The sequence below is a fragment of the Zingiber officinale genome, chromosome 2B (assembly GCF_018446385.1).
Source record: "Zingiber officinale cultivar Zhangliang chromosome 2B, Zo_v1.1, whole genome shotgun sequence".
Lineage (NCBI taxonomy): Eukaryota > Viridiplantae > Streptophyta > Magnoliopsida > Zingiberales > Zingiberaceae > Zingiber > Zingiber officinale.
In genome coordinates, this window is record NC_055989.1 from 129,671,240 (window position 1) to 129,690,615 (window position 19,376).

General features: G+C 40.5%; 2 protein-coding genes and 1 non-coding gene across 3 annotated transcripts; 1 reads left to right on the top strand and 2 right to left on the bottom strand.

Annotated features, from left to right (window-relative positions):
• The first annotated feature begins 27 nt into the window (after positions 1–27).
• Positions 28–2,811, top strand: LOC122047166 (dr1-associated corepressor-like). Its single transcript, XM_042608275.1, has 7 exons — positions 28–177; positions 244–354; positions 808–880; positions 1,331–1,424; positions 1,943–2,059; positions 2,144–2,210; positions 2,289–2,811. Exons 2-7 carry the CDS (start codon positions 322–324, stop codon positions 2,646–2,648), a joined length of 744 nt encoding a protein of 247 aa, XP_042464209.1. The 5' UTR covers positions 28–177; positions 244–321; the 3' UTR covers positions 2,649–2,811.
• An 832-nt stretch (positions 2,812–3,643) lies between these two features.
• LOC122047167 (probable hexosyltransferase MUCI70) lies at positions 3,644–7,404 on the bottom strand. The gene is made up of 7 exons (XM_042608276.1): positions 7,100–7,404; positions 6,840–7,016; positions 6,425–6,496; positions 6,156–6,352; positions 5,129–5,544; positions 4,859–5,043; positions 3,644–4,198 (listed from the first exon to the last, which is right to left on the bottom strand). Exons 1-7 carry the CDS (start codon positions 7,212–7,214, stop codon positions 3,825–3,827), a joined length of 1,536 nt encoding a protein of 511 aa, XP_042464210.1. The 5' UTR covers positions 7,215–7,404; the 3' UTR covers positions 3,644–3,824.
• A 3,873-nt stretch (positions 7,405–11,277) lies between these two features.
• On the bottom strand, positions 11,278–11,351 carry TRNAE-UUC. Its single transcript has one exon. It is a non-coding gene; the product is annotated as a tRNA-Glu (tRNA).
• Between the last annotated feature and the right edge of the window lie 8,025 nt (positions 11,352–19,376).

Below are 19,376 nucleotides of genomic sequence, written 5' to 3' on the forward strand. Positions count from 1 at the left end.
TAGGCAATCAAAGCCCAATTAGAAGACGAGGTGGGTTCAAGCCATGCCCCGTTTCCCCTTCCCGATTCCGTTTCCCGAACCGCGACTCGTGTTAGACTGGAAAATTATTGGGGGAAAATAAAAACAACAGTGTCGATTGGCGGCGGCGGCGGCGACGACGACGACGACGACAAACGGGTAAGAAGTGTAACTTTCCTCTTGTTCTCATAGTTTGTAATCTTATCCATGTTCCTCATCGACCAGGGGGATCTGGATCTATTTTGGTTCCTCTCTGAGGCAGTTGCAATTGGAATTGGTGGAGGAGAAGCAAACGGTTAGGAGATGATGAAGAAGCTCGGATCTCGATTCCCGGCGGTAAATTTCTCCTTTATTGGTTATTTTTTTTCCCCCGTCGATTTTAGAATGTCTTCGTATGATTTTCCTTTGTTTTTGGTCCTCCGTTGGGTGCTTCAGCGGATTGGTAATTCGATGTTTTCCAATAGCGTGCCTGTCTAGGAGATCTCGAGTTTTCCTCATGGCGGCTTGGTTGCGCAAACCCTAGATACAATTTGCAGTTTTTATCCTGAACCTTTTTAATTTTTCTGGAATGAGTTAACTTGATGCATTTTTTCAACCTAAGTTGAATCCAATATGCCTTTGGTTTTTTCTATGAAGAGGCTGGATTTTATGAGGGATTGGATCTTACAGTGAAGATAAATTTGTAGTAAATTTGTTTGCATGATCAATTTTTTCGATGAATGTAGACTAGCTTTATGTTTTTGGCAATGCGTTGTAACTGATGGTTATCATGTATTTTTCTTGCTATAGTTGAGAATAAAAAAGATAATGCAGGCAGATGAAGATGTTGGCAAGATTGCCTTGGCTGTGCCTCTTCTTGTTTGTAAGTTCCTGAGCATTTCTGAGTTTCATTGCTTCTTAGAATGGTTTTCTAGTTTTGGTTGATGAAATTATCTTATCATCATAAATTCATTATTCTATACTTCCTATTACATGCTAACTTGTTTAATTGTTTTTGCTCACTAACTGGTCTTATCAATGGCATTATTTGCCTATTTTGGCATTTATAATTAATCTAATTGATGTCATCACCATTTCTATACTATATATATATACTGGCCCATATTTTTTTGATCTTTTTATGTTCAAGTTAGCATAATTTATCTAAATTTGCAAATTTGGTGAACAGTATAGTCATGACAAAATAGTTCATATCGCGTTTCGGAATTCTTTTGATATGTTGAGTAAAATTAAAGTAGTTTTACTTTTACATACAAACTTACTGGAGACAGGGTTTCAATGGCTTATGTATTGATTGTTGTGTGGCTCACAGCAAAGGCTTTGGAGTTGTTCTTGCAAGATCTTTGTGACCGGACATACGAAATTACTCTTCAAAGAGGAGCCAAGACATTGAACTCTTCACATTTGTAAGATCTATTGTTTCTTCTTTAGTGAATTCACTATTTCATAATCTGTATCAGTGTGTTTAATCTAGGGAGCAAATGTACCGTTACTTATCGAGCATATAGTTTACACGTATATGGCTAACTCTCAATGAACAATTTGTTAGGGGTTTCTATATTGTTCATGCATGTTGCTACGATAGTTGTGCGAATACCAGTTCTGTTTGTCTCTATTTTGCATTAGCGCTATTAGTGATTTCCATGTGTACATTATCTTCGTGTCAGGGAGTAGAAATCTAAATATAAAATAGTGAACTAAGAAGAATGAAGTAGAAATCTAGTAGGATGACTGAGTTCAAGATTGAGAGTTCGGAAAAATGAAATATTTGGGCGATCTGAATACAAGAGGAATTGACAGTTCTTAGTTTGTTCTTCAGTTGCCGGATAGCTTTTTTAGATGCTATTAAATTATGTCTTTGCCATTTTACTCCTGAGAAACTCTTTAATAATAGTTAATCATTGGCTTGTTACGAGTACTACAGAAAACAATGTGTGAAGGCTTATAGTGCTTATGATTTCTTAACTGGTGTCGTCAACAAGGTACCGAACCTTGGCAGCATGGAACCCTCTGAAGATGACAGGGGAATTGGCCGTAGAAGGTAATGCCTGGATCATCGATCGATATGTTGCTATAAGTGGCAACAACGATAGGCACTGATTTCTGTTCTAATCAAAATGCTCAGGAAGACACTGACGGACAGGGATGAAGCTGAGAATGATGTAGACCTTCAGTCGAGAGCCGCCAAGATAGTCAGTAGTATACTTTACTATTTCTGTGTGAAGGTTAATTTGCATTTAATTTTTCTAATGTACGATTTTGTATGACAGGCTATGCGAAATGCTAATGCTATCACTAGAGAGCGTGGCAGAGGTAGAGGCAGAGGGAGAGGGCGACCGCCCTCAAGGCCAAGAGAAGAAAGGTATGTGAAGTGCGAAGATGATGACATTATGTTGGATGATCAAGATGAAGAGGTCCCTATCTCGTCTCAAGGAGTAGAAAAGGATCCTCCCTCGACTTCCATTGCTAACGGAGCTGCAACATCAACTGCAGCTGCAGAGACTAGGCATGACCAGCCACTTGCTTGGCCATTGCCTGATGGCATCAGCAACATTGGTGTCGAACCATCTAGGCTTATACAATTAACCATGCGGATAGATGAAGATGAAGACTATGACAATGAAGATTAGAGATTTTTTCCTTTCTATTTACTAACAAATCTCTTATCTCCCTGTAAATAATTCTCATCCTTAAAGAAGATACTAGAACAGATTTAGTTATTTCCTACTTTGTTTCGGTTTAGTGTAATTTGTGAAGGCACATTATGAGAAAGGACCGACTATTAGTTGGCAATTTTGACATATTTCTCTATACGAGAAATATTATACTGCAGCGCCTTATGTGCGGTTTTGCTGCGGTACTTGCCACGTCAGCGATTTGAACCGATCAGGCTCCAACCTGATCGATCTGGGAGTCTCCTGATCGATCTGTGGACCGATCAGATCCTAGGCTGATCGGTCCCCAGACCGATCAACCAACTCTATGTGAAAGGTGGCTTCGAAGCCTGATCGGTCTGTGGACTAATCAGGCTATAGGTGGATCGGTTCACAAATCGATCCCCTATCTTTTTTGTGTTGATTTTTAGGTGGATAGGTTGGAACCTGATCGGTCTGACGACCCCAGACCGATCAGCCTAGGGCCTGATCGATCCAAAGACCGATCAGGAGACTCCTAGACCGATCAGGTTGGAGCCTGATTGGTCCAAGCCGCTGACGTGATAAGTACCACAGTAAAATCACACATAAGGCGCCGCAGCATAATATATATATATATATAGAGACCTCCGCACCTTTGACTCGAGTGCTTGACTCACCATTTGACTTCATGAAAATTATTATATAAAACTATAAAACTGAAACTCGACTACATGAAAAACTATTGCATTTATAATATAATAAAATGTTCATGTTATTTTTTATATTATACTTGAATAATACATACTTTAGTCCATTATATATTTAAAAAATATTTGCGTGCATCTTTCGTAATGATGGAAGTAAATTAATCTAAAACAGAAACCCATCAAAATATTAACAATGGCAAAGTTCAAAAATTTCTCAAGTAGAACACCAAAATCCGCAACAATATCACAGAAAATATAAGTGCAGCTGTGCAGGTATAAGCATTTTACCTTGGAATTTGCTGGGCATGACAAACGTGCAACTGGAATTTCTGGGAGCTCAGGTGATTACAACAAATAGGGTAAAGGGTTGAGGATGTTACCAGGCAGCAAAAAATGTTCCTTGATAACAATCTTGCTGATAGGATCACAGAAAATATATATAACATGGATAGATTTTGCATGATCATCCTGCAGGCGATGTTCTCTTAACGGAGGGAAGTTCGACGGATCTGAGGTCCCCTGGATAAGGTGTCCACAGCCCTAGTCCTCCTCTGGTTTCCTTAAGTCCACTCTGGTTTCCCTTAAATTCATCTAGGGATTTAACCCATTCGATAACAGAAGAATGTTCCCGCATGTGCCTATGCAATATGAACAATGAGTTGTATTCACAGTTGGGGAACATGAAAAACTTGAATGCTCCTTCTAATCTGTGCACCACGTAGCCGAAACTGAGTTGATCCCGTGGCGTGAAGAGATTGACCTCATTGAACCAAAGACAGCTGAACAAATTGGTCATTGTCGTGTGCTCCCGTATTATGACTGCACCCTCTGGCACATCTGTGTTTGACATGAGCATTATCATAGGCCTATAGCACTAATTATATCATAGGTTTATAGCACTAATTATTAACTTGTGTGCTTAAGTTTGTAAGGTTAGAAAAAGAAGACACATGTTTACTTATTGGATACATATTGTTGTTGAAAATGGGAGAAAAAAGGGGCATTCAAATAGATTTCTATCAATGTAACTAGTACTGAATGCCAAAACCATTTGCACGATATGGTATATTGCACATAGGAATCCAATTCTTATGGAGAACGATAACATGGTTTAAAAGAAAGAAATGATGAAGATTATGATTCAGATGACAAATTTGAGTTATCAAGTAGGAATTATAATGCTTTATAAGACCACGCTAACATCAGTAGCTATATTGTCTTACTATGGCTCTGTAGCACAAGACTCGTGTACAGGTTGGTTACTAACTCTTTTCATCTTTGAATAGCAAAGAGGCTATGTTCATGACTGTAATCCTATCTCCTATATCACAATGGAGTCATCTTATAGTTAATCATGGGGGGACACCATTCCAGAGAAAACACAATCAATCATGTATCCTGCGTGGGTTCATATACATCAGAAACATAGAAATCCAATAAATATTCAGTATAATTCTCATTGCTTCAATATAAAAAAAAATATGATGCATTGCTCACCACTGATTGTCCCTTTTTTAAGGCTCCACATCTCCATTCCTTCATAGCGATAAATTTTCATGTGCAAATCAATCAGTGGCCGGGCATACCGCTTCCTTCGTTTGATTGCGTCAGCTTCCTCATAGATACTTTTGTGATGTTTGTGGCAAGCGATTGCAAATGTATGCTTTCCTCGCCAGAGATATCTGCAACAGAATTTGCATTATAAACAAACAACATAACATTTTTACCATCATTTAGTTATATATTCGATAGAAAGAAATAACCCACCTTTCAAGCATTAGTAAAGGGTCAACAATAAGCTCCATTTTACCATCAATCCAAATACTATACCGAGCATGAGGAAATAACCTATGAGTTAGTATCTTAGGAACTTTCCCGTTCCTTCTAGGTTCATCATAGGGAGGATGGTGTAGTGTCACAAGGCGCCAAATGCCGACCCATTTTCCTCCATCACTGCCTTCTCTAACAGTAACATTTTGCTTAATGAAATCAAGGGATACCTCATCAACAACCATCAAAAAGCAGAATAGCTTTTTAGAACGAACACTGAGATTTGATGGTTGATGGGGAGTATCATACCCATCAAAGATGCCAGAGGCGACAACAAACTTACACTTCTGTGCATATTGCACATCTACAGCATCCATTTCCGCACCACCATTTTTAATGAATCCACAGTGCACCTACAAACAGAAGAGATCAGTAAATAAAAACTGTCAAAACTCATTATTGCACTACAATCCGAGGAAGGAGGAAAATGAGGGGGAAAAAAACAGATTTCTTTCATATCCATATGAATAACATTGCAAGTGTGACTTTCTAATCTGACTCTCAGACACCTGTGTTTGTTGAGGTGAGGTTAATGTAAAAGGATTACAAAATGAAGCATCCAAGTCAGATTCACCAGATTCCAAATTAAAAATTTTCAAGACAACAATGCTAGTACAGAGCATCATGCAGTCCGTTACAACCTCTGAAACTTCATATTAAATCCTGAAATATGGTAGAAAAATGATCGTTATATTTTTCTACCCATGTAAACAATAGCCAGAAAAATTCAGTTCATTCAATCAGCTTGTCCTATTCCTCTAAGATTAATCGTAAAGGAAATACTGAAGAGGCTAATGTAATTAAGAAGGTCAAAGTTATTTAATGCATGCTTAAACCAAGAATAGCAAAACTATCATCAGGATCATTTATGGGCATGTGAAATAATAAATCCAGAATGTAAAGGTATGATAGAGATTACATCACTTAAGTTTTCACTAGTCTACATATTCAATGTCATATCTACCTTCGTAGTTGTGTTCAACTTGAAACTATTTTCCCGTTGCAACCAGCTTTGATGACCCCCAAATAATGGTTGAGACTTCTCACTATTATTCCCTCCCTCATCTTCCATTATATAACTTAGAGTTTTGGGAATCGTATCAGGTGTTATCTCTGGAATAACTATGGTGTCTGGTTCATCTGCAAGAGGGATTGGACACCCTAAATGCACAAAATGAGAAATTAGAAAATTATCAAAATATTTTTTCATATAATTAGTAATAGTAGTCTTACGATGTTGTGGCTGTGGAGTGAGACCCATTGTGTCTAACATGACAAGAACTTTGCTATCTTTTTTACAAAGAGCTGCAATAAATTGACAACGCCAACCTTTAACAAATTTGTAAAGAAAGAACCTAAAGGAGAAAAAAAAGTCAATTCAAATGGGGATGGAAATCAAGATCAGTTGAGTTAGCCAAATAATCCCCTAATGAACAACATAATAATGAAACAGATAGCGCACAATAGGAGATACAATTAATCCTGGAGTTACAATAATGATTATTTTTACCATAAGATTTCGTGGACAATCAGTTTAATTCATTTGCCTTCCTCCCATGACGTTAATCCACCAAGGAAATATAATACCATTATAGAAACACTAGCACTAGATGGTCAATCCTCGTACAAAAAAAATTGATGAAATTACCTGATAGAAAGATTATAGAAGAATGGCAAGACCACAAGTGAAAAAGCAACGCGAAGAGGATGAGCAGGATCCACAAAATGGCGGACACGAGGACCAAGCGCGTGAAACCTCGTCGCCAGATCATCTTCAACGGATCTTTGACGCCCTTGCTGTTAGAAGCGGCACTACTGTCGGAGTCTGCATCGCCAAAATCGAACATTTAAGAACCGGACGTTAAGAGATCGAACCAATTCGCATCTTTGCAGTACAGGTCGTCAAACCTTTGGAACGAGGACTCCGATTACTCCTATCCGAACGAGTAGCGGCACGAGAGGAAAGCAAGCGCTGGGCTTCAGCGTCCATCCTTCCTAGCCCACGTCCTTCATTTGATCGCATCCACTGCGGGAATGCGGCGAATCTGATTTCGGTATGCACTTAGGGCTCTGTGTGGCACGATCTAATAGCGAGATCTTGTGATTGCTGGAGATTTAGTCGAGAAATCACCTGTGCGATCGATTGGAGAGGAAGAAGAGGAAGGAGGAAGCGTAGTGAGGACAGGGAAAGTAGATCGAGAGACGACGCGGATGTCGACGTCGGTGATCGTTTCGTCAAAGCGAAAAAGATGAGGCCTCGAGGCTAGTTGGGCCTAAGCCCATTCTAAAGCCCACGTAAATAACAATTACATTAATCATTATGAAAAAAATATTGATGTGACACTGAATTTCCAATGAGAAAAATCTTTATAACATAGCCCGGAGTTCAATTTTTTTCATCAGGTATAATTTAATTTCTAGAATTATAATATTGCCAACTAATGGATATTAATTTGTTTAAAAATATATCAAAATAACAGTGATCATGTCTGAAAGCATGAAACTAAAAAGCTGAAGAGGTGACAGCTTCGATGACTGGCTGAAGACCTCGCTCCGCTCTGTAAAACAAGTAACGTCAGTGTTAGGCCAGGAAAAAGATCCTCAGTGTTGGTCTTCCGACGCTCAAGTCAATCATCGGAATGTGGAGAAAAGTTGAGCAACTGTAGAACTATACGCAAACAGTAGACAACGCGTACCTCCACCGGTTATGGACCTCCCTTTTTATAGAGCCCTAGTAGGTGACGTACGCGCTTCTCGAGGCATGAGAATGCTCTCTAATGTGTCCCACGAAGGTAGGGGTGTTCATTTGGTTTGGTTCGGATTATTTAGGTTATTCAGTTTGGGTTATTCGGATTTTATAATTTTCTAAATCCAACCAAGAACCAAACCGAATTAGCTATAAACCAAATCGAATTACCCGAAACTAATTCGGGTTATTCGGTTCGGGTACCAATTAACCCAATTTTCTTTTCATTTCAAATTTTCAATCTTCTTCAAATAAATAAACTCTTAATCATTTACATTTATAAATAAATAAGCTCCAAATTTGATAAAATAGTTTTGTTCAATATAAGAAAAAAAAACCTATACATTCCAAAGATTATACTAAAAAAATTTAAAAATATATATTAATTCCTTATTCGGGTTTTGGGCGAATTATTCGGATGGGGAGTTAAATTCAAAACCAAACTATTAACCCAATTAACATTTTGGGTCAGTTCATTCTGTTGGTGCAAGTTGTATCAGAATCAAACATGAATTTTAATGTTGTCAAAGGTTCAAGTTAAGTCTTGTTGTGATCTAACAAGTTGACTGAGTGTGCAGGATGTTTACTCAACCGGGGAAGACCTGGTTGGAGGCTAGGCAGGAGAAATCTTAGCAGATCGTGGAACCCAGGTGCAAGTCCAAGTGGGTCGAGGGGACCAGATGCTTGGCGGTCTGATCGAGAGGTTTGGAGGATCGAAGATCAAAGGAAAAGTCCTGGGGAGCCGATCAAGGCTGAGTGAAAAGTCCAAACTAGATCTGAAGGATCTAAGTTTGGCAAGTAGGTTGAGGTAAACAACTGGAGGAGCGACAGTGAGATCGGGTTCCCGAAGGGAACAACCTTAGGTCGCTGATCCAACTGAAGAAACTGGGAATGTTTCAAAAGTTGAGATCAAGACAGCCCTACTATCTTGCATTTTATTCTTTCTTTATATTATTGCTCTAACATCTGTTTTGTAGGAGATTTTTTTGTCTAATACTGTTTTGCAGATCTGAGCTGATCGGTCGACCGAATAGCAGGATCGGTTGACCGAACCAAGCAGAATCAGCACAGAAATCATATCAGATCAGAACTGAGTCCAAGTCATATCAAAGCATGATCGGTCGACCGAACCGTAAGATCGGTCGACCGAACCATAGTGACTCAGCACAAGACAGATCATCAGCATCGATTAGCAGCAAAGGAAATAAGTTGATCGGTCGACCGAACCTGGGGATCGGTCGACCGAACCTGGGGATCGTCGACCGATTCAATCAGCATTTATTCAGCATTAAATGATGATCTCAGCAGAATCATGACGAACAGGGAAAGAAGCTGTTCAATCAACCGAAAGGCACGATCGGTCGACCGAACCATTAAAGACCAGTAAATGCGAAAGATCGAGCCAGCTTCGAACTTCAGCCAAGAAGGAAGGGAGCGGGTTTGGTCGACCGAACAGTGGGATCGGTCGACCGAACCTCCAGTACATCTATAAAAACAGGCTCGAAGACATAGCCAAATAGAACTTTCTGATCAACTCTTGTGCTCTTCTGCAAGCTGCTCACGCTACATGTCGTCATCAAGTTTGCAAACGACTTCATCCAACAGTGCCGACCGAGCTACGATTTACTACTATTGTCGGTATATATTTATTTTAGTACTGTACTTAATTTTTGTAAGATAGTAGGAGTGTTAATATCTTACATATTTGTACTTGTACGATTCATTTCTTTCCGAGGATTTCGGAAAGAAGGATTATAGTGCTTTGCCCATCGGTGCGGTCAAGGACCGCGGGCCTTCGAGTAGGAGTCGAGCTAGGCTCTGAACGAAATAAACGCTTTTGTCTCTCTTTATTTTCTGCTGTTTAATTCTGACTTTAAAAGATAAAGAATAGTTTTAAAAAGACGCGATATTCACCCCCCCTCTATCGCACTACTCGATCTATCACATTCAACCGACCCGAATTTCATTTAACCAAACCAAATAACCCGAATGTTATTTGGATCGGGCGGGTTAATGGATTGACCCGAATAATGAACACCCCTACACAAAAGGGCTTGTTAGGAAAGTACCTCTGACAATATATCTTAATAAAGCATGCATATCCCTAACAAGATAGTATAGAAGCTTGCGTCGTACGATCTGCTTGTCGACCATGTCTCGTGTCAGCGACACTACCTCCCAAAAGGATGTTGAGAGGTGCTACAGTAGTCTCGTTATTGGGCTGAGTAACGTAGCCGCTTGCAGGGCCGGGCCTGGAGGAGGGTGGCACTGGGCGATGGCCTTGGACCCATAATTTGAAAGGACCCAAATTTTTTTTTTAGTATTATATATTATAGGCATGTAATTGGGGTCTTGAATAGTTGGACTCAAATTCATATTTCAGAATCTTTTGATATTATCTTTTACTTTTATCTTTTTAGGCATATAATTGGGGCCTTGAGTAGTTAGGACCCAAATTTATTTTGGACCTTTTCTTTTCCACCCCGGGCCTCCTCTGTAGAAGGACTGGAGCTGGCCGCTTGGGCGGGATTCTATTCCGTCCATGCCCAGGTCCTGCTGCTTGGCCAAGCGGAGGAGCCGCTCAGTCGGGACCCCTTCGCTCTGTTGACCTTGGTGGCCCTCTATGCGATGTCTTTGTATCACCCACCTTCCTCCGTTCGGACAAGCTATCCAGTCTCCCTCAACATCCTGTTGCTCCGCATCGAGCGTCAGTTGTCTTACGTATCATTCTGAGCTAGATCGGAGCTCTATTCGAACTTGTCTCTTGTCGGTCGTGACCTGATTGCCAAATCGACCATCTTCATTGACCTTCGCTCGGCTCTTTGGCATCCGGCCAGGTGTTGACCAGCTTGATTTTGACCATTACCCTGACAATTGACCTCGTGTCAGGTAAGCTTCCCTTGATCGCCGTATAAAACATTATATTTATCATCTAAAAATATCTTTATTTTAATTTTATCGTAATAATATATAATAAAATTATTCAAATTTAGTCTAAAATATGATTATATCAAGACAAACTTATTAGCTTGCTAAAAATTATTCAAACTTAATAGAAATCAATTTACGTTAATTCGAATCAATTCAAATTTATTTATAGCAATTATGACAACTACTATAATAGATTTGAAATAATTTTAACTTTTTAATCAAATTAATAAAAAAATATTTTGATATATCAGTATTTATGTAGGGGCTTGCCAAATGATGCATGGATTTCCCAATCTTATTCTATTTGGCAGGATTATGTGTTTAATTTTATGCTACTTGCAGGGGCTGAATGCAAAATGCTGTATGGATTTCAAAAACTTTTATTTGTTTTCCTTTAATAAAATTAAAATTCCATTACCGGGATTTGAACCCGGGTCGCCTGGGTGAAAGCCAGATATCCTAACCGGACTAGACGACAATGGATTTATACAAATGAAACTATAGATATTTATATATCTCTTTTTAATAGTTTTTTGATAAATGCATAAATATATTAAAACAAACACCATCGTTCTGTCCCGTTTTGCTATTCGAAAAAATAATATCAATATTATTTTCAAAACAAAAAAGAGCTAACATACTATCTTATTTTCATTTTCTTTTAGACATTAAAGATAATGTCTTCTTTTTACAAAATAATAATATTTTAATAATTAAATAGGTTTTGCCATTTTACAATATAAGCAAGCAAAACAATTTTGAGGGTCATTTTATGTAAAAGTCCTAAAAGTTTGAGTCGGTCAATTCTTTTTACTTTTTCTAGGGGTTAAAATGAAATTTTGTCGTAAATATATGAACGCCAGAAGTGGAAACAAATGTTTTGAGTCAACACACACGACCACGAAGATCAAACAGAACCCTCCCCCGGCCATTTCAATCGCACCTCTTCTCCGTCCCCAATTCCAATCCCTCGTCGATCCATCCTTCTTCGAGATTTGTTGGCATCGGAGGCTATCGAGGATCCACGATTCCCACCGGCGAAGCTCCGATCTGATCCGGTCCGGATGCTCTCGGGCGGAGGAGGCGGATCGATTCGCTCGACTTCGCGGATGCTTGCCTGATCGGTGGGCGCAGTAGCTTATTCGGTTTTGTTTTGTTTGGATCTGGTCTGTAAAGATGATAACGCGATCGAATCTCGCGGAGCAGCTGCGGGAGTACCAGGCGCGCTCCACCCACGAGTGGGCTATCGTCTCCTTCTTCACATCCTCCCGGTAATTTGATCGAATCCGACGACTACGCTTCTTTGTTTTCTTAAATCATTTCAAGACGTTCTTTATTTGGAAATTCAATCTTCTTGCAGCTCCCGAAAACAAATCAAGGTTTGATAAGCAACTAAAGATAAAACTAATACTTTTTCTTGGTAGCGTGAGTCCATACGGAAACGTTCTAGGCACCAGAGAATTAGGCACTCCAAGGATCTGTAATTAGCATTTTTTTTTTTATAGCACGCGCCAGCATTTTTGTAGTACCAAACCAAGGGAGCGCTAACTTCCAGTTAAAAGTTCTTGGGAGCAGGAATGAAGTTTCTCCAGATCTGGGTGATGCAAATTGCATTGATCGTATCTAGTTTTGGAATAAGATCATTATGATCATCTTCGCTATCAAATTGTGTCCTTCCCAACTAGATTTGGAAAAAGATGACAAACCAAACGTTAAAAAGTCCATTGTGAAGCCTAGTAACACAAGGTGGTAAGTTTCGTACCCGATTAGAGAAAGATCTAGCTTCTACTAAATATAATTCATATTACTACATTATCCATGTTGATTACTCAGGTTCTAAGAAGAAGCATGACAATTTTCTCTAGGGATATAGCTGGAGACGAGAGTGCGAATTCAGTTTTCTTTGACGAGTGTATTGAAACCAGGCCTTTCGTAAACTAAGCATCAAAGGATGATTGAACTAGACTGGTCAATAGAATGGTCCAACATAGCAATATTTTTCCTCTCACGGGCTTTGCGTTGTTTGTTCGTAAGACAAGGTCTTTTCTACACTACAAAAATAATACCCTATTGAGGAGCAGATTACTAACCATTAGATCTTGTCTGGTATTGTTTGGACAGCAGATTGGTGCCTTTTTAACTGTCCATCTCAAGATTCACAACCTTTAGGAATTCAAGGATCATGGCATCTCCTTTCTGTTGTCTACATTCATCTGGCCTATTACAGAAAGTACAGTTAGCTTGAAAGAAGTTATCTTTCTTGTGAATAGACAACAAAGATCACTAAGTCTCTTTTTTTAAGGATTGGCATTTCTTTTCTCAATTTGAACCCAACTGAAGAAAGCACATACACAAGCTCAATCTGTAGCTTACAGTTAAAGTTGTACCATTCTTTAAATAATAGTAGTAAATTATTTATTAAAGCCCACGACTTCACTGCTTCTTAAACTCAGGCTAAGAGTATCACAGTAGCTCTTGTGAAAATTGTTCTCCAAAATGATTTTAGCTGATAGGCCGCAGTAGCAACATAGAAAATTATAAGATGACTTTGGTGCTCTTTCATGATAAATTTTGTCTGTGTTGGTTCGCACTTTATTTTTTGTTTGCTTGGTTTAGCTATTCTCCTTTTCGTTTTGTCTAGACTAATCTAGAGAGCAAGAAATGATGAAAGACTGTGGTATTCCTTGCCATTGGATAGTCTTCTCTGCCTTTTACTTGGTAGTAAATGCAGTCTGAATTTAAGGGCATGACACTTCATTATATTCACTAGAATAAGTTCTTCCATTATAGCATTTCTCCATATTGTTTTACTCTTTCTGCTCATGTTTTAACCCCTTGTTTCCTGCTTTTGTCAGTAGATTACTTTAGGGAGCAAAAAGGGAGAGTAGATTAGGAGATCCATGGTGTTCCAGATAATGTTTTGTGAAAATGCACTAAGTAGACGATAAAAACAAAGTATTATAGGGTTTTGGCTCACATACAAATCTATTCACACTATACACCTCCAACATGATCTATCATCAAATAAGGCCTATATTACACTTTAATCTTACTTTACTAGAGTTATAATAGAATGTTAAAAACTCTTTCTCTCTTTGCAACTCATCATTATCATCTTCTAGTATTTTTGACAAATGTTCCAACATTGATACACATTCTTCTTGAGCTACATTCTCTAGTTAATATGAGATGAATGTAAATGCTCTTTGTTTTCTTTTTGATTTCCATCATGCACAATGATCATATATGATGCTTTTGCTTCAGATGAACATTGTCGTCATCATAACATAAAGTCTTCTGTTCTTCAATTTTGGTTAGACTGAATCATCCTGAAACCTTTCAGGATCCATTTTGTCTCTGATAGATATGATGTCTTGTGTTCGCACGCACCATATCATATTTGAAAATTTTCTATTGCCATGTTGTCCAATTAAATGTACCCTTTTATTAGTTCACTCAAATTAGCATTAACCTAGGAAGTCTCAGTTTGTCATACTCGTCATTGTCATAAACATAATGACTTGCCATCTTATTAGATGATAAGTTCTTTTGTGTAGTCTAACTATGTGACAATTTCCTATTCTGATTAGTTACATGGTTACACTGAAGGGATCTCCTATGTGAGAGATCATTACATTTAGTGGCTTCAACCTTCTCGACCAAGTCTATATCTTATTACATCAAGAAACTGCTAGACATCTTGAAGTCCAAATTATACTGATACTTAACATTATATGCATGATTTAGATTCATCTTTTTATTGTTACTCTACCAATTAACATTGCCTTGTTATGTTCTTTTATTCTTGAGGTAAATGTAGAGACGTCTTACATTGCATCTTACATAGACATGAACGCAGGGTGGACGTGATACTTGTGATGTGGGAGCTGTTGATGTTTGCTTTAATTGTTTTCTCGGGGGTGGCTTTGTATTTCCGGTACATGAAGGTTGCTTTGGCCCTAATGTTTCTTACTTTTGTTATGCTTGTCGGCATGAGAGTAACAAGACAAGTAAGAAGGAACAGGAAGATGAAGAGAAAAATGCTCCTTCCTTTGTCAATGTAAAATTGTAGGGGCGTCGTTGGCATTTCAGTGCTTATATGACTTTGTTTAAAGGAATTTTGCCGACAAATCTTGTAGCTTCCTTGCAAAGAGAGTTACATTTTTTTTAGTATTAAGCTAACATTTTTTTGGCTGAAAAGAATTACAGCATAATGCAGATATAGGTTTTGACTTGTGCTCGTTGTCGATTGCTGAAAAGGTTTTTGTAGTATTAAAACCTTTTGATTACATCTCATTTAGATTAAGAAATAACATTATGTTTTCCAATTAATTGGGACTACGAGACGTGACGAGGACATGAGATCGGCCTGCGGTCAAGTCACTGCACCGACTTAAAACTAAAATCGCACGGCCGCATGGACCGGTCTCAATCCTGAATTCCATGGCCACACCCGGAACGTGGACGCGACGAGGACCACGCGTTAGTTCATCAGCTAAAGCTCACAGCTTGCTGCAGCTGCTCCAGATTCATTAAGTAGAGAGGAAGACGTTGGCCCATTTCATCATAAATACTCTCACTTATAGCTTAAAATCGAATGTAGATCAAATCGAACTATTTAAAATTGAATTAATAAAAAATATAAATCAATGGAATTTTTCCATTAAAATTGCACAAACTGAATCTATACAAAATTGATTAATTCTTTAAATTATAATCAGTTTAATAAAAAAATTAAAAATCAATAGTTTTTTATTATTTTATAAAAATTAACTTAAAAATCAATCCACCATTGAACATGGCCTAGCTATCCCTCAAGTCTCAACAGTTGGGTAAAAGAGCATTCAAAAAGGTCTCCTTTTTTTATATATAAATTGACAAAGGGCCAGTCGATGGATTCTAAGACTGTGGATGTGGACCGTGGGCGTCCACGTGTCCACATCGCACTGATTATGTTGCGTCATTTCATCATAAATATTCTCGTTAGGCTAAGCATTCATTAGAATACCAAATTATTCGAAAACAAATTTTGTCTATGCGAACTAAGGGTGGCAATTCGGTTCGGATTCGGGTTGACAGGTTGGCGGGTTAAAAAATGACAACATGAACCCGACCTGATTATGAATTTGGGTCAAACTATTCAACCTGAACCTGATCTGTTTATTTGCACTTGACCCAAACCCGATCCGTTTGACCCGTTTAACCCGTTTGACCCGTTTAATCCGTTTGACCCATTTGACCCGTTTGACCTGTTTGACCCGAACATGACCTGAATTCAATAAAAAAATTTTGTATATTAAATTAAAAATTAAAAATAATATTTATCTACATAAATTAAAAATCCATATCATAAATGATAAACCATAGCAATATTGCAATCAATAACACATCTCTATGTTTAGGGTTTTTAACTTTTTTAAATTTGTAATTTTAGTTTAAATTTATAATTATAAACGGGTTCGCGGGTTATAATTGGGTCATTTCAGGTTGACCCGAACCCGACCTGTTTATTAAATGGGTCAATTGGGTCGACCCGATTTCGACCCGAACCCGAAACTACCCAACCCTAACCTGATTTTTTCGTGTTCGGTTCGGGTCGTGTTTTCGTGTCGGGTCAAAAATTGCCACCCCTAATGCGAACCGATAAAAATTAATTTATTTAATTGATTACTAAATTAATTAATTCAATTGATTACCAAATTAATTATTTTTACAAAATTTTAAAATTTAATAAAACTTTCTATGTTTAATAAAAAATTAAATTTCTTTTTATTCTTGAATAAAAAATTAATTTAATTAATTTAATCAATTTTTAAATTTAAAATCAAAATATGTAGCCATTTAGAGCATCCGCAGTTTGGCGCTTCCACTGCTGAGCTAGCACATGGGACGGGTCTATCCCTCAAATGGCAGAGCAGCTTCTTATTTCCTCTAGCTTTTTTAGTTTTTAATTTTTTTTAATTTTTGTATTAAAAAAATAAACATTCAATATGAGAGGTAAAACATATGAAAGAGAGATAAAAAAAAATATATATAATGAAAAAAAAAAATGTGGGATTCATAAAAAAATTGTTAAGAGGTTTTAAATAGTGGAGAAATGTATAACAGTTTTTACTTTTGATGTGATGTTAACATGGTATTTGATCCGGATATGTGAGAGGGTCAAAGGTAATTAAGAGAAAGAAGAAGGGCATTTTTGTAATTGGACATTTAGGGTTTTCTTTTGATGATTAAGGCAAGCACGGGAGGAGAAGAGGGGAAGGAGGGGATCCGCCGCCAGCTAGAGAGGAGAGGAGGGTTTGTGGAAAGAGGCGGCGGCCAGGGGAGGAAAGGGGGAATTTGCTAGGGTTCGCCGTCATCATCGCCAACTCTGCCTACTCCTTCGTTGCCATCCTCAAGCGCCGGTTACCGGTCACGGTTTTTCTTCCTCCTCATCCCCCACTGTTCGCCGACTCCATCACCGGCCGCCACTGATTTCAGCTTCCTCATGAGCTGCGCTGCCGTGAGCACAGCCGCTCCGGGCGTCACTTTCCTTCTCCTTTCTCCCTTCTCTGCGATAGCCTCGTCCCGGAGCCCAGCTACAGGCTCCTGCATCCATAGCCGCGTCATTTCCGGCAGCCCCTAGCGGCTGGCACCACTCCCTGCGGCCAACGCCGCTGCCACCAGTGGCCGGCGTCGTATCTAGTGGTCATCGTAGCCGCTGCTGCCTCTTCCGGTGGTATTAAGCCGACTCCGGTTTCCCGACCGTCAATCCCGACGGTTGTACAGCCGCTGTCCCCACCGCGTGTGGCACAGATCCGATCCAGTGCAGTGTTTCCGGCCATCGAGCCGTGTTGTGTTTCGTTATTTGGATTGTTATCATGCAGGTGAGTTACGTCTATTATCTGGCCTACGAGCCGTTATTATACCCAGCACGTGTGCCTTATGCCAACCTGGGAGCCATCATTATATTCCCGCCTGCGAGTTGACGCTGTAGTCGGACCATGCTCCGTCCTGCGGATCTATATCGCGTCCGGCTTCGAGCTACTGGAGCCAGCTACGCGTTCGATGGACATTTATCTACTATTCGGGATCGCGACGACGCAGTCATCTCATTGATCCATCTGAGGGCGCCCCCCTGGGCCAGGGTAAGTTCTCGTACTCGGTATCTGTTCATTTTATTGCTATACTATTATGCTGTTACTTATATGTCTGTGGGATTCGCCTCGAGCACCGAGGTACCAGAAACCGGGGGAACCCGGTCGCTGGATACAGGTACAGTTGACCGGAGGAGGACTTCTGACGATTTGGTCAACGTAGAGGACAGCTCACCACCGGGTCAAGAGGATGCGGTCAACCCTCCAGACACGTCATACCGGCAGGTTCGTCTTCTCAGCTTCCCGACAGGATCAAATTGGCGCCGTCTGTGGGAACGCGCCTGATCTGGAACGTGAAGATGGACGATGCCGGAGAGTTCTGCCATTCTCATGACCCCGGTCAGTTTTCCCGTTATTTATTCTGTCAGTTATATGATTTGCATTAGGTCCTCGGGAGAAGACCACCGAGCCGATCAGCCGGGAAGATTATATACGAGCCCGTGGCTGCCACGGGCTTAATGGCAAAGACCCCCGAGCCGATCGGCCGGGTGGATTATATCCGAGCTGCAGGCTCGATGGCGAAGACCCCCGAGCCGATCGGCCGGGCGGATTATATCCGAGCTGCAGGCTCGATGGCGAAGACCCCCGAGCCGATCGGCCGGGCGGATTATATCCGAGCTGCAGGCTCGATGGCGAAGACCCCCGAGCCGATCGGCCGGGAGGATTATATACGAGCTCGTGGCTGCCACGGGCTCAATGGCGAAGACCCCCGAGCCGATCGGCCGGGCGGATTATATCCGAGCTGCAGGCTCGATGGCGAAGACCCCCGAGCCGATCGGCCGGGCGGATTATATCCGAGCTGCAGGCTCGATGGTGAAGACCCCCGAGCCGATCGGCCGGGAGGATTATATACGAGCCCGTGGCTGCCACGGGCTCGATGGTGAAGACCCCCGAGCCGATCGGCCGGGTTTGAATTAGCCCTCAGGGCCGTCGAGCTCCGACGTTAATATCGAGAGACGAGCCCGAGCTGCAGGCTCAATGGCGAAGACCCCCGAGCCGATCGGCCGGGCGGATTATATCCGAGCTGCAGGCTCGATGGCGAAGACCCCCGAGCCGATCGGCCGGGCGGATTATATCCGAGCTGCAGGCTCGATGGCGAAGACCCCCGAGCCGATCGGCCGGGTGGATTATATACGAGCCACAAGCTCGATGGCGAAGACCCCCGAGCCGATCGGCCGGGCGGATTATATACGAGGCACACGCTCGATGGCGAAGACCCCCGAACCGATCGGCCGAGCGGATTATATCCGAGCTGCAGGCTCGATGGCGAAGACCCCCGAGCCGATCGGCCGGGCGGATTATATCCGAGCTGCAGGCTCGATGGCGAAGACCCCCGAGCCGATCGGCCGGGAGGATTATATACGAGCCCGTG

Coding starts and splice junctions, on each gene's coding strand:
- LOC122047166 (XM_042608275.1), top strand. CDS start 322: ATGATGAAGAAGCTCGGATCTCGATTCCCGGCG. Junction 881..1,330: donor GGCTGTGCCTCTTCTTGTTT/GTAAGTTCCTGA, acceptor TGTGGCTCACAG/CAAAGGCTTTGGAGTTGTTC. Junction 1,425..1,942: donor ACATTGAACTCTTCACATTT/GTAAGATCTATT, acceptor CGAGTACTACAG/AAAACAATGTGTGAAGGCTT.
- LOC122047167 (XM_042608276.1), bottom strand. CDS start 7,214: ATGCGATCAAATGAAGGACGTGGGCTAGGAAGGATGGACGCTGAAGCC. Junction 6,497..6,839: donor TTCTATAATCTTTCTATCAG/GTAATTTCATCA, acceptor AATTTATTGCAG/CTCTTTGTAAAAAAGATAGC. Junction 5,545..6,155: donor AGTTGAACACAACTACGAAG/GTAGATATGACA, acceptor TTCTGTTTGTAG/GTGCACTGTGGATTCATTAA.